Source organism: Zingiber officinale, chromosome 9A, assembly GCF_018446385.1.
Source record: "Zingiber officinale cultivar Zhangliang chromosome 9A, Zo_v1.1, whole genome shotgun sequence".
NCBI lineage: Eukaryota > Viridiplantae > Streptophyta > Magnoliopsida > Zingiberales > Zingiberaceae > Zingiber > Zingiber officinale.
Window position 1 is genome coordinate 34,953,731 of NC_056002.1, and position 14,570 is coordinate 34,968,300.

General features: G+C 37.9%; 1 protein-coding gene across 2 annotated transcripts; it reads right to left on the reverse strand.

The window, feature by feature from the left end:
• Positions 1-9,204: 9,204 nt before the first annotated feature.
• On the reverse strand, positions 9,205-13,755 carry LOC122020761 (SNAP25 homologous protein SNAP33-like). 2 transcript variants are annotated; one of them, XM_042578783.1, is made up of 6 exons: positions 13,516-13,755; positions 10,990-11,486; positions 10,556-10,649; positions 10,330-10,454; positions 10,147-10,244; positions 9,205-9,625 (listed from the first exon to the last, which is right to left on the reverse strand). In XM_042578783.1, the coding sequence occupies exons 2-6, from the start codon at positions 11,461-11,463 to the stop codon at positions 9,526-9,528; spliced, it is 891 nt and encodes a 296-aa protein (XP_042434717.1). In that variant the 5' UTR covers positions 11,464-11,486; positions 13,516-13,755; the 3' UTR covers positions 9,205-9,525. The 2 variants fall into 2 exon arrangements, with proteins under 2 accessions (XP_042434717.1, XP_042434718.1); XM_042578784.1 differs by having other exon boundaries at positions 13,445-13,755.
• Between the last annotated feature and the right edge of the window lie 815 nt (positions 13,756-14,570).

The window sequence follows — 14,570 nt, forward strand, 5'->3', positions numbered from 1 at the left end:
ATGGTTTCCACAGGAGCCTTGGTTCACTTCCTACACAATGTACTCTACGTCCTATGGTCCAAGGGACTTGAGCAAGGATCTAGAGAAGACTCTTTTATACAGCTGATCTCCGACCAAGGTGAACCACCCAGCCCTCTTCTTTAATAGTCGCGCTGCCTCCTGGTCAACCGAAGTTATACCTGATCGAAGGAATTCAATCAGCGGCATTCTCCAGTCGCTTGAGAAGATCACTCCCTCCATCCAGTCGATATGCACTACTAGTGAGACCTACTTGATCGGTTGGCTGATCATGACTAGTGATAATGAACTAGCTAACTTAGCCAGTTCATCCGATGCTTGATTTTTTGATCGGGAGATCTTTTGTACAGTGACCTCTTGAAAATTTACCTTCAACTTCTGCATATAACCTGAGTCAGGAGCTGTTAATCTTGAACATCCCTGATAATTGTTGGGCGGCCAACTGAGAGTCTGAATGAATGAACACTTTTGTGGCTCTGACATGTCGCACTGCTTGTAAGTCGGCTATCAAGGCTTCATACTCAGCTTTGTTGTTGGTGGCCCGATAATCCAGCCGAACGAAAAGTTGCATCCGCTCTTCCCATAGTGAAATGAGCAGAATGTCGATCACGCTGCTTTGTTGAGTGGACAAACCATCGACATATATTCTACAGGTTGCTACTGGCTCGACGTTCTGGACCTCTATGACAAAATCATCCAATGCCTAAGCTTTAATCGTCGTTCGGGGTTGATATTGAATATCAACTTGCTTAGTTCGGTTGTCCATTTGATTAGTCGCCCAGACGCCTCTGGGTTGAGGACTCTTCCCAAGGTACTGTTGGTCATGATGATGATTGGATGAGCGAGGAAGCACGAGCGGAGTCTTCGAGCGGCAAGCACTAAAGCGTAAGCTAATTTTTCTAGACCAGTGTAGCGGGATTCGATGTCTTTCAAACTATGTCTTAAAAAGTATATGGGTTGCTGTTCATGGTCATTCTGCTTGACTAATGCCGAGCCAACCGCATACTTGGTGGACAATAAATAAATCCAAAGCGGCTCCCCGGCGCTCGGCTTAGCTAACATATGCAAAGAGTTAAAATACTCCTTGAGCTCTTCCAATATCCGATCGCACTCCGTGTCCCACTGAAATCTTGTCGCTCGGCGTAGCACCTTGAAGAATGGTAGATTCCGATCGGATGACTTGGATATGAATCTAAACAACGTTGTGATCCGTCCGGTCAGCCGTTGGATGTCTTTCAAGCTGCTGGGTGAGGGCATGTCTTGCAATGCCTTTACCTTGCTCGGATTCGCCTTAATCCCTCACTCAGTGATGATGTATCTGAGGAAGCGTCCACTCTTAGCGACAAACACACACTTGCTCGAGTTTAGCTTCATCTCGTATGTCTCAAGGTTCGGCATGTTTCTTCGATATCTGCACACAGATCAACAGCTCGGACTAACTTTATTAATATGTCATCGACGTATACCTCCAAGTTGCAGTCGATCTACTTCTGAAACACCTTGTTCATGAGCCTTTGATAGATGGCGCCGGTGTTCTTCAGTCTGAACAGCATGACATTATAACATAACGTTCCATCAGTCGTGATAAAACTAACATTTTCCTGATCTTCTTTGGCGAGCGACACTTGGTGGTAGCCTTAATACGCGTCTAGCATGCAGATCAGCTCGTAGCCCGCCATAGAGTCCACCATCTGGTCTATAAATCCTTCGGACACGCCTTATTCAAGTCGTGGAAGTCGATGCACAACCGCCATTTGTTGCCCGACTTGGAGACCAACACAACATTAGCGAGCCAGCTTAAGAACTGAACTTCCCGAATGTAACCGACCTCCAGTAATTTCTCTATTTCTACCCGGATGATCAGGTTCTGCTCCGTGTTGAAGTCCTTTTCCCACTTATTCATGGGTCGGGTGTCTGGTCGGATATGAAGCTCGTGTTGGGCAATGCTCGGCGAGATTTTATGGAGCTCGTGGGTCGACCAGGCGAACTTGTAAAAGGTGGTTGCATCCAACCAGTTCGGGTGAATCTGGACCTCTTTCTTTTCTTCATAAACCATTGCAGGGGCCTTCTCAATGATGACGTTCACCTCCAAGCGTGGGTTTTTCTAAGTGGATCTTACTTCAAACTTGACCATCTTGATGTAGCATCATCGAGTGGCCAACTGGTCTCCTCAGACTTCCCCTACCTTATCGTCCACCGGAAATTTGATCTTCTGGCAATAGGTGGATACCACCGCTCGAAACTCATTGAGCGTCGGTAGGCCAAAATGGCATTGTAGGCCGAAGGTGTGTTTACCATGATGAAGTTTGTGTCCTTGTCCTCTTCAGGGGCTCTTCTCCAAGCAAGATTGATAGCTTGGTATGTCCGATCGACAATAGTTCATTGCCCGTGAAGCCGTAGAGCGGGGTCGTCATTGGCAACAGCTCACCCCGATCAATTTATAGTTGATCGAACACCTTCTTGAATATGATGTTCACCGAGCTCCCTTATCAACAAAGGTTCGATGGATTGTATAATTGTCAATTACCGCTCGGATTATTAGTGTGTCATCGTGAGGAGTTTCCACTCCCTTAAAATCTCTTGGGCCAAAGCTGATTTTGAGTCCTTTAGCTCTCTTCTTACTGCAGCCAACAGTGTGGACCTCGAGTCACTGAGCATACGACTTCCTTGCTCGGTTAGAATCTCCACCGGTCGAGCCGTCGACGATCATCCCTATCTCTCGCCAAGCAACGTTACTCTGTTTCTCTTCCTTCCGTGCCAACGGTTTGTTCCGCTCGGTAGAGACTCGGACGAGACTATGACTGCTCCCACGCTGAGGTCAATGGTGGCGTGGTTCGGCTGTTATCTTGTCTTCTTCCCATCGACTGGTTGATCGACGCCTTTGTTGCCAATCAGGTAATGGGGATCAACGACGATATCTCCGCAGGGTCAGCTTGCATTCTGCCAAGTCGTAGCAATTCCGAACGTTGTGTGTTGCTGACTGGTGAAAGGAGCAGAACATCGACATCCATTTCTTGCCTATTATAGCCTTTGGACGAGCGGCCACCACATGCCACATGGCATGTGTCCTGGGCTCGTGTGGCAGGGCTCCTCCCGAGCGAGACCCCTTAGGGGGTTGATGACTATTAGGCTGACGCCATTTAGACGCTCCTACGAGCTCGGTGGACGTCTCCTTTTTTCTTTTCGTCTGGATTTCTTCCACGTTGATGTACTCATTGACCTTCTTTCGTAGATGGCAGCCGCCGAGCAATTAATCTCATTGAAGTTGAGGCTCTTCCACGTTGAAGTTGAGGAATTATGCTGAATTAATCTCATTGACTGATGTGGAGATGGAGAGATCTACACTCTCTACTCAAATCTGGCCAATCTTAGGCCTTCATCAAAATTTGTGTTAATTTGGACTCTTCTTGCAAAGGAATAGAACACAACTATTGGATCCAGATATAATCAAGGCATCATCCAGATGTTATCTCAGCCTCTGTTCTAGATCTGAAGTAATCTGGGCTATTGAGTTGGATTCAATATGACCCACGCATGTACATGAATCAATGGCTGGAAATTGGAGATTAAAAGGAAACGAAGCCTTAGAGTATACCTCCACTCTAACGGGGTGTATTTAATTAAGAGATTAAATGATTTTTGTTGACTCTGTTTTAATAATAGACTTTTGTGGAGTTGATAGATTTTTATTGATTTTTATAGAATCTCATATAATTGTGAAAAAAATTTCATGGAGTTCTATAGACTTTTTTACAAGACTTTTACAAATATTTGTAAATTTCATGGAAACTTGTGAATTGAAAGGGGTGTATTCAATCTTAGAAAAACATAGACGATCATGGTCTCACATGATATTTATTTTCAAACAAAACCTAAAATACCTAATTAAATTTATTTTTTAATAAAATAATAAATAGCATACTTGTTCATAAAAAAATTTTTATACTTTTATCTTGTTTTGGTAAAAACAAAGAGAAGATAACATCTCACTAAAAAAAACTTTAATAATATAATTTTTCAACAATATTATAATAATTTTAAGTATTTTTATTTATAATTTTGATCTGAATTAATCTGAAATATTGGTCAACCCTTTAATTTTATCAAACTTTCAATAAAATGTGGAATTGATAAATTTGATTAGTAATATTATTATTCATTTGATTAGTAATACTATTATTAAAATAAATAAATATAAATATATAAAATTTATTTAGGAATTTTTAAAATTTAATAAACTTTATAGAATATTTTTAGGTAGAATTTCATTAGACTTTATTAAATTATCTATTAATCAAGTTGAGAATTAATTTGATTTATTAATATATATTTTATATTAAAACCTACTGTATCAAGTTTCTCTTCCCTCTATGCACAACGTCGTTGTCCAAAACGACTTCGACTTCGACCTGCTCGCAAGTAGTCGACGAAAGCATCACCGGTCGCCTCAAATAATTTTTCTATTTGTTTTCCTCCTTTCCGGGCCACTGCAGGTTTCGCCGGATGACACTCTGTTTCCCATCACGAGCAACCAGAGAAAAAATCTCCACCTGTAGCCCACCGCCGGAGAAAAGGCTGCAAGCGGCTACTGTTCCGTTCCAACCGTTTCGATCCATTCTTTTGTCGTTTTAACGTCAGAGAACGACATTTCAAAAGACTCTCAGCTTCGCATGAAATGCATGCTAAGAGGTTGATGCAAGCTACCAAGCAGTTGAACAAGGACAGGGACTTTAAGATCAAAGAAATCATCAAAATCGAAGAGCAGGAAGAGAAAGGACTTATTTGTAAAAATTAAAGCGATTTGAAGTCTATAGAAATCTCAAGGATGAGGAGAAGACTTTTTATTGTATTTTTAAATTGTACCAAGTGTTTTGGAGAGTTTTTATTGATTAAAATTTATATCCAAGGATTTCTATAAAAATCCATGAAATTCTATTGAAACTTTGGATATCAAAGGATTTTCATAGAGTTTTAAAAAGTCAAGTTTGAATACTACGTGACTTTTTAAAACTCTACAAAAAGCTAATTTGAATACCACTAGATTTCTATAAAGTTTATAAAAGTCTAGATTGAATACACCTAGACTTTTAAAATTCACAAAATTTATTCAAAGTAATTAAAAGTTTAATATTAAATACACCCCCTTGGTCATCATCATCCAGTCCTCGATGCCATCAACGCCAACTCCCCTTCTCCATCATGTCGCCCAAATCCAAGCCAACGCCCACACGTCAATGCCAGATCTCCATCTCTTCCTCACGTAAGGACTCCAAGTGGCTGCTCTTCTTCGTCCAACAACCCCACAACTGTTGGAGCTCTCTCCTCTTCCAGTTCGAAGAGGAGGGGCTCCAACCATCTTCTCTTGTCGCACGCCTCCATTTTTCTTCCACTCGACCGGCCATCTCCTTCTTGGGCTAGAAGAGGAGGATCCGTCCACCCTTCCTCACAACCGCAGCCAGCTCTTCCCTCCAGCGTTCATCCTCGTCCATCTCTGACCATCCACATAGGTCTTCCCTTCAAGTTAGAAGGGAAGCTCTTCCTCCCACTTTCCGACGATTCTAGAATTCCAACCATATCCTTTTTCTCTTCATCCCGAACAACATCTTCTCCTTCCAACGATTTGTAGCTCCGACTAGTGGTTCTTCAATTGTTGTTGTGTTTGGATTATTAGTTGTCACTACTCCAACATTGCATTAGTTTATTTTGAATGGGTTGTTTAGCTGTTATGTTTTCTTGCTCTTTTGCATTCTCTTGTCAGTTACAAGTTAATTTTGCAATTTTATTTGGTGATTGGTTGCTATGTGTCTGGTTGAATTGTAGGTCCATTATGCTTGTTAATTGAAAAAACTCCATGCAACATAGTTTAGTTAATTGTTCATTCTCTTTTGATCACAATATGAATTAGGTTTCATTTAAATATTGTTGTTTGTTAATTGTCTCTGGTTGCCTTTCAAACACCCAATCCATCATAGAAAAAAATCTGGCCTAGAGCTAACATCCATCTTAGCATTCTCCAGAGACGATCTAGGTCACTCTTATACTATGTTAGTGTAAAGGGGGATTCTGTAATGATTTGATACTGTATTATTCTAACTTTGAGTCTGTTAAATCATAAGTTCTCTCAAGTTCTGAGATCTTATCTTTACAAGATGTATTTAGTCATGTTTTTCATACAGAAAATGCACTTGTTTCGCTTAGTGGTGCTTTGGTGAGTCGAAATACTAATTATGTGTCTAGAAAAATCAACTAATCACATTGGAAACAAAGGAGGTGATTCACAGGACTTTGAAACTCGAACGTCAAATTCGGATCGTATTATGTGTAACTACTGTCGTAATTCAAGTCATATAAAGTTTGAGCGAAAAAATCTTCAATATAAAAATCAACAAAAACACTTGACCCATATTGCATCCACTAATAATGCCTCTGATAAATCGGTCCTTATCTCTGCAGATGAATTTGTCAAATTCTCAAAATATCAAGATCACTTAAATCTTCATCTTCCAATATCAATGATATTGTTGATTCAGGTAATCAAAACGTGTGTCTTCTTTCCTCATTCTCCAAATGGATTATTGATTTTAGTGTCATGGATCATATGACAAGTAATTTTAGTCTCCTTTTTACTTTTTAGTCCAAAGTTCACTCTCTTATCGTTATTTTAGTTGATGGGTCTCTATCCCATATTTGTGGGTCTGACACTAACAATCCTACCTCTTTGCTTTTATATGTCTTCTGTCTTATATTTACCTAATCTATCCTTTAATTTATTCTCTGTCAGACAACAAAGTCGTAATCTTAATTGTTGCATCTCATTTTTTCCATGATTAATGCTTATTTCAAGATCTTTTGATGAAAAAAAATTATTGGTAAAGAATATGAGTCTGGAGGCTTCTACATTCTTGACGCACCACTTCCAAATTCTTTTGCTTCCTCTAATGTCACTAGGTTGGGACATCCATCTCTCTTTTCTCAAAAAAAAAAAAAAATGTGGTAATGTGTCTTCATTAGATTGAGTCGTGTCAATTTACAAAATATCACTCTCTTGGTTCGAGTTTGAGTAAATAAGCATGCTACTATTCTTTTTAAATTAATTCATTACGATATTTGGGGTCCTTGTCCTATTTTGTTTAAACCTGATTTTAAGTACTTTGTTACTTTTATGTATGATTATTTTTATATAACTTGGTTATATTTAATGAAAAATCATTCTCAATTATTTCCGTTGTTTTGTGTCTTTTGTATTAAAATTCAGTTCAATGCGTCTATCCGTTCTTTGTGAAGTAATAATGCCAAAGAATATATGTCCAATTTATTACGATCATATATGGATCAGAATGACATGCTTTATAAAACTTCTTGTATTGATACTCTATCCCAAACTAGTGTGAATGAACATAAAAATAAACATCTTCTTGAAATTACACAGGGTTTTTTATTTCAAATGAATGTTCTCAAACTTTTTTGGGCTAATCCAGTTTCTACATGTTTTCTTATTAATCGCATATTATCCTCTATTCTTGTGAGATCCGTTACAAAATCTTTTTTCCCAATAGGTCATCGTTTCCTGTTGACGCTAGGATATTTGGTAGCACTTATTTTGTTCGGGATGTTCATCTGCATGTCACTAAATTATATTCCAAGTCTTTGAAGTGTATCTTCTTTGGTTATTCTCATCTTTAGAAAAGTTATAGGTGTTATTGTCCCATTGTTAACAACTATCATGTCTCAATTGATGTTACCTTCATAAAAGACACTTTATTTCCCGTCCTCACCTATTCCAATTAGTCAAAGGGAGAATGATGATTTATTGGTGTATTCTATCATATCCTCCGCACCCGTCCCGAAACCAGCTCCTGTCAAGCCTCCTATTATTCAAGTCTACTCTAGGCGTCAACCTCTTGATTCATATCCTGCATCTACTATTGTGTTACGCAAAGGTATATACCAGTGTACTTATCATACTTCTTTTGTTCCTTGTAACAGGTTGTCATCTTCATTTTGTTCTTGTATTGCTTCACTTGACTCTATCTCTATTCCTAAAAATATTTGTGAGATCATATCTCATCCTAGTTGGAAAGATGTAATTATAAAGGAGATGAATGTTTTAGATGACTATGACACTTAAGACTTGGTCGATCAACTTTCATAGAAAATGACTATTGAATGCAAATGAGTATTTGTAGTTAAAATCAATCAGGATGGGTCAGATGTCAAATTAAAAATTTGTCTTGTCACTAAAGGTTATGATCATACCCATAGTGCGGATTATTCTAATACTTTTTCTCATGCTGCAAAGTTGACATTTGTCTGATTGTTTATTTCAATGGCTGCTATTCATTATTAATCTTTACATCAACTTGATATTAAGAATATTTCTCTTCATGGTGATCTTCAGGAGGAGGTTATATGGAACAACCTCCTAGTTTTGTTGCTCAGGGGGAGTCCGAGCGAGTTTATCGTCGTCAAAAATCTTTATATGGTTTGAAACAGAGTTCTCATGCTTGGTTTGGAAAATTTAGTCAAGTTGTTGAAAAAATTGGTATGATGAAAAATAAGTCTGACCATATCATTCTGTTAGTTGTGTATGTAGATGATATTGTTATCACAGAAAGTGATACTATTGAATCTCATCTCTTAAATCTTTTATTCACACTTAGTTTCACGCAAAAGACTTGGGGATGCTAAAATATTTATTGGGTGTTGATGTTACAAGGAGTAAAAAAGATATATTTCTATCCCAGCGTAAATATGTCCTCGACCTATTAACTGAGATAAGAAAATTAGGGGCAAAGCCTTGTAGTGCTCCAATATAACTCAGAACATGCACCTTCCATGAGATCGGGAACTATTTGAACATCTTGAGAGATATTGAATATTGGTTGGGAAATTGAATTATCATACCATGACTCATCCAGATATTGCATATACGGAATGAGATGAAATGCATCATTTTGATGAATGGTTTATTCTATTGATGCCATAATTTAATAATTTAAGTGGTAAAGTTTCATTACACTTTTCGTAAGTTCCATATTACTAACCTAGCAATCATTTAATTCCAAAAGCAAGAAATAAAATGAGTAAATTAGATAGACCAGTGGGAAAACAGACAAGTTTAGATTAGGTTGGTAGAATATAATGGACTAAATGAGCCTACAAAGTAAAAGCGAGAAGTAAAACAAGTTGATAAAATATGATGGACTAGATTTCTGATGAGAGTCGATAGATCGAATGAGTTGGTTGAACCAAACGAGTAAATCAAAACATGTGAGTTGATTGGCTCTGATCTTATTGTAGCCATCATTACAAGGGACTTAATCCTACTTACATGTGTTGGCTAGGACTCTTTACTAGTGCACAAGTGAATCGAACTACATCATCGACGGTAAAACAGTAGATTTGTTTCACTATAACATGCAATTATCTAAGTCAGGAATCACACTACTCATGAGCATGAACTCAAAAGCGACACCGCTACACGAATCTTTCAGTAAACGATTCAATTTATTTACCCAGTAGTCGGCGCCCCCGAATGTTTGCATCTTTAACTCTCGCACGCACTATTTCCACATCATCCTGCACTGCATCCAAAGCCACAGTCTGCCTGCAACACCCACAAAGAATGTTTCACTTTGTTAGCAACCGACTACTGATTGTAATATAAGATTTTAGTGCTCCTCGTAGTCGTATCATTTTGTATCCAAAGTTTAAGTAGTTTTCTGTCATATAAATTATCTTTTTCCAAACTGAAATGATTATGGCATGATCATTACATAATACAGATATTCAAAATGAGAGGATAAGTCCCACATCTCCAGATGAGTTCTTAAAAACTATGTTTTAGTAAGAGGTCTCCACCTATGTGCCCCATTTTGTTAAACCCTCTACAATCGCTCATCTAAGTGTGAATGCGTGTTTGGGAGTGTCAGTGTTAGAATATCTGAGAAGGGCAGAGAAGGTAGATGGGTTTGAGTAAAATAGCTCAAACACCAATGTATACAAAATGAGGATAGATGAGTTTGAGTAACATAGCTTGAACAGAAAATGCACAACAAAACAATATATAAAAGATTAATGCCATATCGTGCAATTTCAGAAACCTCTGAAAGCAAAGGTTCAACTAACCTCTCAATCTCAGAACCCATGTCGAGAGCCATATTCTTCAAGTCTCCGAGCAAGTTGCTTAGATCATCTAGCGTATCATCTTGTTTTGCCTTCTCAACCTGTTGATGATCGATCAATAAACCTAATAGATTGTCACTATCCAATGAGATATCATACTTATGATACTAATAGTATAACATGTACCTCCACTTTCTCAAGTGCAGATGTAGGCTCAGCAAAATGTCGAGGTTCTGACCGGGGACGAGGACCTGATAACCCCAATTTTTGTCTTTGTTCCAGATGGCTACTCCGTTTTATAAAAGAATCATCTATAATTATTTGACAGGTCAAGATTGGGATGAGTATCAAATAGATAAATAACTTGCCCTGATTTATTTTGCAGTCTACCAAAACAATTGTTTCAAGTTACCTCTTGTTAGAAGAGGTCCTCTTATTTCACGGGTTTTCTTCGGCTTCCATGTCTTAGAAAACAAGCCCCCAAGATTTCCCAAAAGCTTTTCACCCTGAATGACCATGCACCAATTAGTCGAGGGGGATATGCATATCAGGAGATAGAAGATCAATCCTTAAAGCAATCATACACAAAAATTTAGATTGTGATTATAAGCTTGGAGTGTCCTAGTTTACTCCAAGAGCACTTTGAAGGCGCGAACAATCCTCGTAGTGCTATATCATGTAAATGTTAAAAGGAAGATAAAGTTCAAGTTGGGCTGAGAAATTTCTGCTAGAATAACTTTGCCAAAAAATCTTTATCTTAACACTCAATTTTATCGACAAACTACCATAATCAAAATTATTCAAACAAAAAAAAGAAATGGAGAGAAATTTGACAAAGAAGCATACCCTACTAAGATCATGGTCAATGTCAGCAGCACTTTGATGGGTCCTTGTAATTTGCTCACCTTGTTGATGCAAGGTAACAAGAGTCTTTGAAGCATCTTCTCTAATCTCTTCAGCTATTTTTAGAACCCCATTTAGTTTACTCGTAGTTTCTTCTGCCTTGTACACAGCATAATTTTCAAGTTCCTGCACTGATTGATTCTCAATACCCCCAGAATCACGAAAGTCATTCTTGTATTTGTTTCTTTCAACTGAAAATCCCATGTACGATGCCCCTCTTCCTTCATCTTTGTCATACTCAAATTGACTGCTGTTAAATTTTGTCGTGCTGACAACAGAGGCCGAGGAGTGTTTAGCAGGCACGCTGTTTACCTCAAGTTCCGAGTCAGAAACAGAATCATTAGGGGTTGATCTAGAAAGTCCTGGCTTTACATGCTGTTGTTGTTTGTTGCTCCAGGGAGTTCTTTTGTTGCTCATTTTAATGTGGAACCACTTATTAACTGAAAATCACAAAGATATCAGCATATCACAAATTCGATAATACCTTTTATTTTTTTGAAAAAAAAAATGATAGGGTGAACATAACTTCAACCAAGTTTGCTTAAAGTAGAGTCAAAGTTGCATGCCTTCTCTAGTAACCATTAGAAAATAGAACCTAGCTAACCAGACATGGAATTTCCATTCAGTGTAGTGATATAAAGAGATCAAGGTCAGATATAATGTAGTAAAACCACACTAATACATGTGAGTTCGATTACGTTACATTGAGAGAAGTCAAATTGATAAATGTAACTTAACATTAGGGAGAAAATGCCAAAGAAGAGATTTGAATAATCGATATTTCTTATGGATTAAGCAGGAGCAAAAGGAAAAAGGAGAAAGAATGTCAGAGAAGCAACAGAAACAAACAAGAAGGTAACTGAGATAAGGCAAGGGCATGAGCTAAGTCTAGAAACTGGCCCTGTCAAAATACACCTCATAAAGAAACCGAAGCACGAGCTTGAACATCCTGCCACATGAGATATTGGAATAACAGAAGTAACATTTTTCCCAAGACAATACCACAAATCAGCGAGGTAAGTAATAATGCAAAAACTTGAATTCTTATTACGATGTTATAAAATAAAAGAATATCCAATAGAAAAATTAGCCAAGTGTAAGTTCAAAGTTAGGGAGACCTGAGAATGATTCCATAAAGGAAATTAATAAATCTGAAAGAGTTCTAGGGTTGTTGATTGTGTAAAGCACAAGAAATAGGAGAAGAAGATTATTAAAGAAACCATGGAGGAAAATTCTACAGGAAGCTATATATAGGAATTAGTAGTTCTTTCTGTGAAAAACATAATCTAGAGTCTTCAAAAAAATATATAGGAAGAAGATAAGAAGAAACTGTATTTATCTACTTCATCAACTGCTTAACAATCCTCTAAAAACAAAAGGGCAAATAATCAAAACCATCTTAATTCTCAAATATGTAGATTGTCAGAGGTAGAGATGTTATGCTCAACGAGAGAAAACACACTACAGGAAGAAGTATCATCAGATAGCTAAGCACATGTCTTTCTAATATTAACAAATAATAACATCATAATCAACTCAGATTAGCCTCAAGTGAATGGTCTTCGGGTAGGAAGAAATCATAGCTTTTCTAGTCGTTGCCTGAAAACTATCGTGATGACAATTTACAACCTGCTAAAATCTCGGTCTCAAAAGTTTTTGGGAAAATCCAGTCAAAAGATTCCTACCATGAAATCAGACTGAGAATCCAACCAAGAATTTCAATCAAAGATGGTCAGTATGAGAAGGTTGAATGAAGATAGGTAGTTACCGATGAAGTAGATATAGCTTCGATCATGGAATTCCAAACACAAAAATCTGACCAAGAAGTTCTGAGAATCAAATTCTCTCTGACACACCTCGTAGGCTCATTGACGCGACCAAAACAATACAACCAATTTGTTGAATAAAGACGAATCAAAGTCAACATCGTATGATCATATACTCAATAACTAGCAGCCTAGAGATGCCACTTGACGATAAAGCTCCGATCAGACTCAAACAGCTATCTGTGGAAAGCAATCAAATTGATCGGTATAAACGCCCCTCAACTCATGAGGTATGATGGGTAAGAGATCTCAAAATCATACTCGAGAAAATCCGGGTGTGAGTCGATCAAGATTCTTCCAGTTCGAACCAGCAGACTCATAATCCCATAATGCATATAAAAAAAGATGCAAAGCAACTATCAGCAGCAACGAACTAGGTCAAGTTAAGATTAAAAAGAAAGCGCTGAACCAATACATCAAACAGAAAAAATCACCATCCCAAGGGTTCAAGCTATCAGAACTGGATCCTAAATCAAGTCATAGGCACAGAATTCGTAGAATACCTCGAAACGCCTAAAGTTACTGATTTGACAAGAAATCACGAAACAAAAGGAAGAAGGAAAAAAAAGCACCTTTTCTGAGGATTCAGCGAAGAAGGTAGCATCAAAGTTTCAGAATAACAAGAAGATCGGAAGAAAATAACCTTTCTGGATCAAAGTTGCGCGGAATTCCAAAAGTCAACCCGTCGCGTTGAGGAAGGCAAGCTGCGCACGCTATTAAGCTACGATGGTGCCAAAGCGAGAGGCGGAATCGCCAAACAGCGCGTCCGGAGGGAGGTTTGAACTTTCAACGAATCAAAACAGCGTGCGATGTGACGATAACAGAGAAGGGCCGAGCAAGGAACCACCTTGGGCGGCGCTGCGGTGGCAACAAGGCAAGCTATCAAACAGGCTTCCCGAAGAGGGGTGAAGTAAAGTCCTACTTTTACACTTACACCCTTATTGTTCATTGAATTATACTTTTAATCACAAAAAATATGGGGCAACAAGTAAAGGCCTCACCAAATAAGCTATATACTTCCAGATCTTATACTTGGACGAAGCTATAACCATACTATTTTGTTGTTGTTGTTAATTCAGATATTCATACCATCACGCCTGATTAATCTTGGGGGTGAGTTCATCAAATAAATTTGGAAGCACAAGTAGATTCTAAGTAATCTAAGTACTACGGATATATGATATATCCTATAAGAAAATCAATCCCTCGTTGCATGGGTTAATCATCCTGTCCCAAGAAGGGAGCATACCTATAGCAATATTAGAATCATTGGTGAGTAACATTTTTGTTAGTATCGGAGGGAATTGAGCCTTTTAGTTTTGTTTAAGGTGTGGTGATAAGAGATGAATCTCATTCTCATGTAATTAGGATTTAAATTTCACGTTGAGTATTTTTAAATATTTACAGAGTTTGAACCACTAATATCGCTAGTGTGTCTTATGAAGATCCACCTATGTTTCTCGAATTTATCGGAATTAGTTAGACCGAAAGTCCTTTTCAAATTTATCAGGACTAATTGGACCTAAAGTCACATGTACTTGGATATAAAAGAGAGAGAGAATGAACATTTTAGTTAAAAGTGAATTACATGGAGGAAGGAGTAGAATTACTCATTTGCTAAGGTTTTGGAGATATTTTTAAAATACTACTTTAGTTTGGTTCCACCATACTTTGTAATTTTAGAAGTTTAAAGTTCTC

Coding starts and splice junctions, on each gene's coding strand:
- LOC122020761 (XM_042578783.1), bottom strand. CDS start 11,463: ATGAGCAACAAAAGAACTCCCTGGAGCAACAAACAACAACAGCATGTA. Junction 10,455..10,555: donor AGGACCTCTTCTAACAAGAG/GTAACTTGAAAC, acceptor AAATAATTATAG/ATGATTCTTTTATAAAACGG. Junction 9,626..10,146: donor ATGGGTTCTGAGATTGAGAG/GTTAGTTGAACC, acceptor TGGGTGTTGCAG/GCAGACTGTGGCTTTGGATG.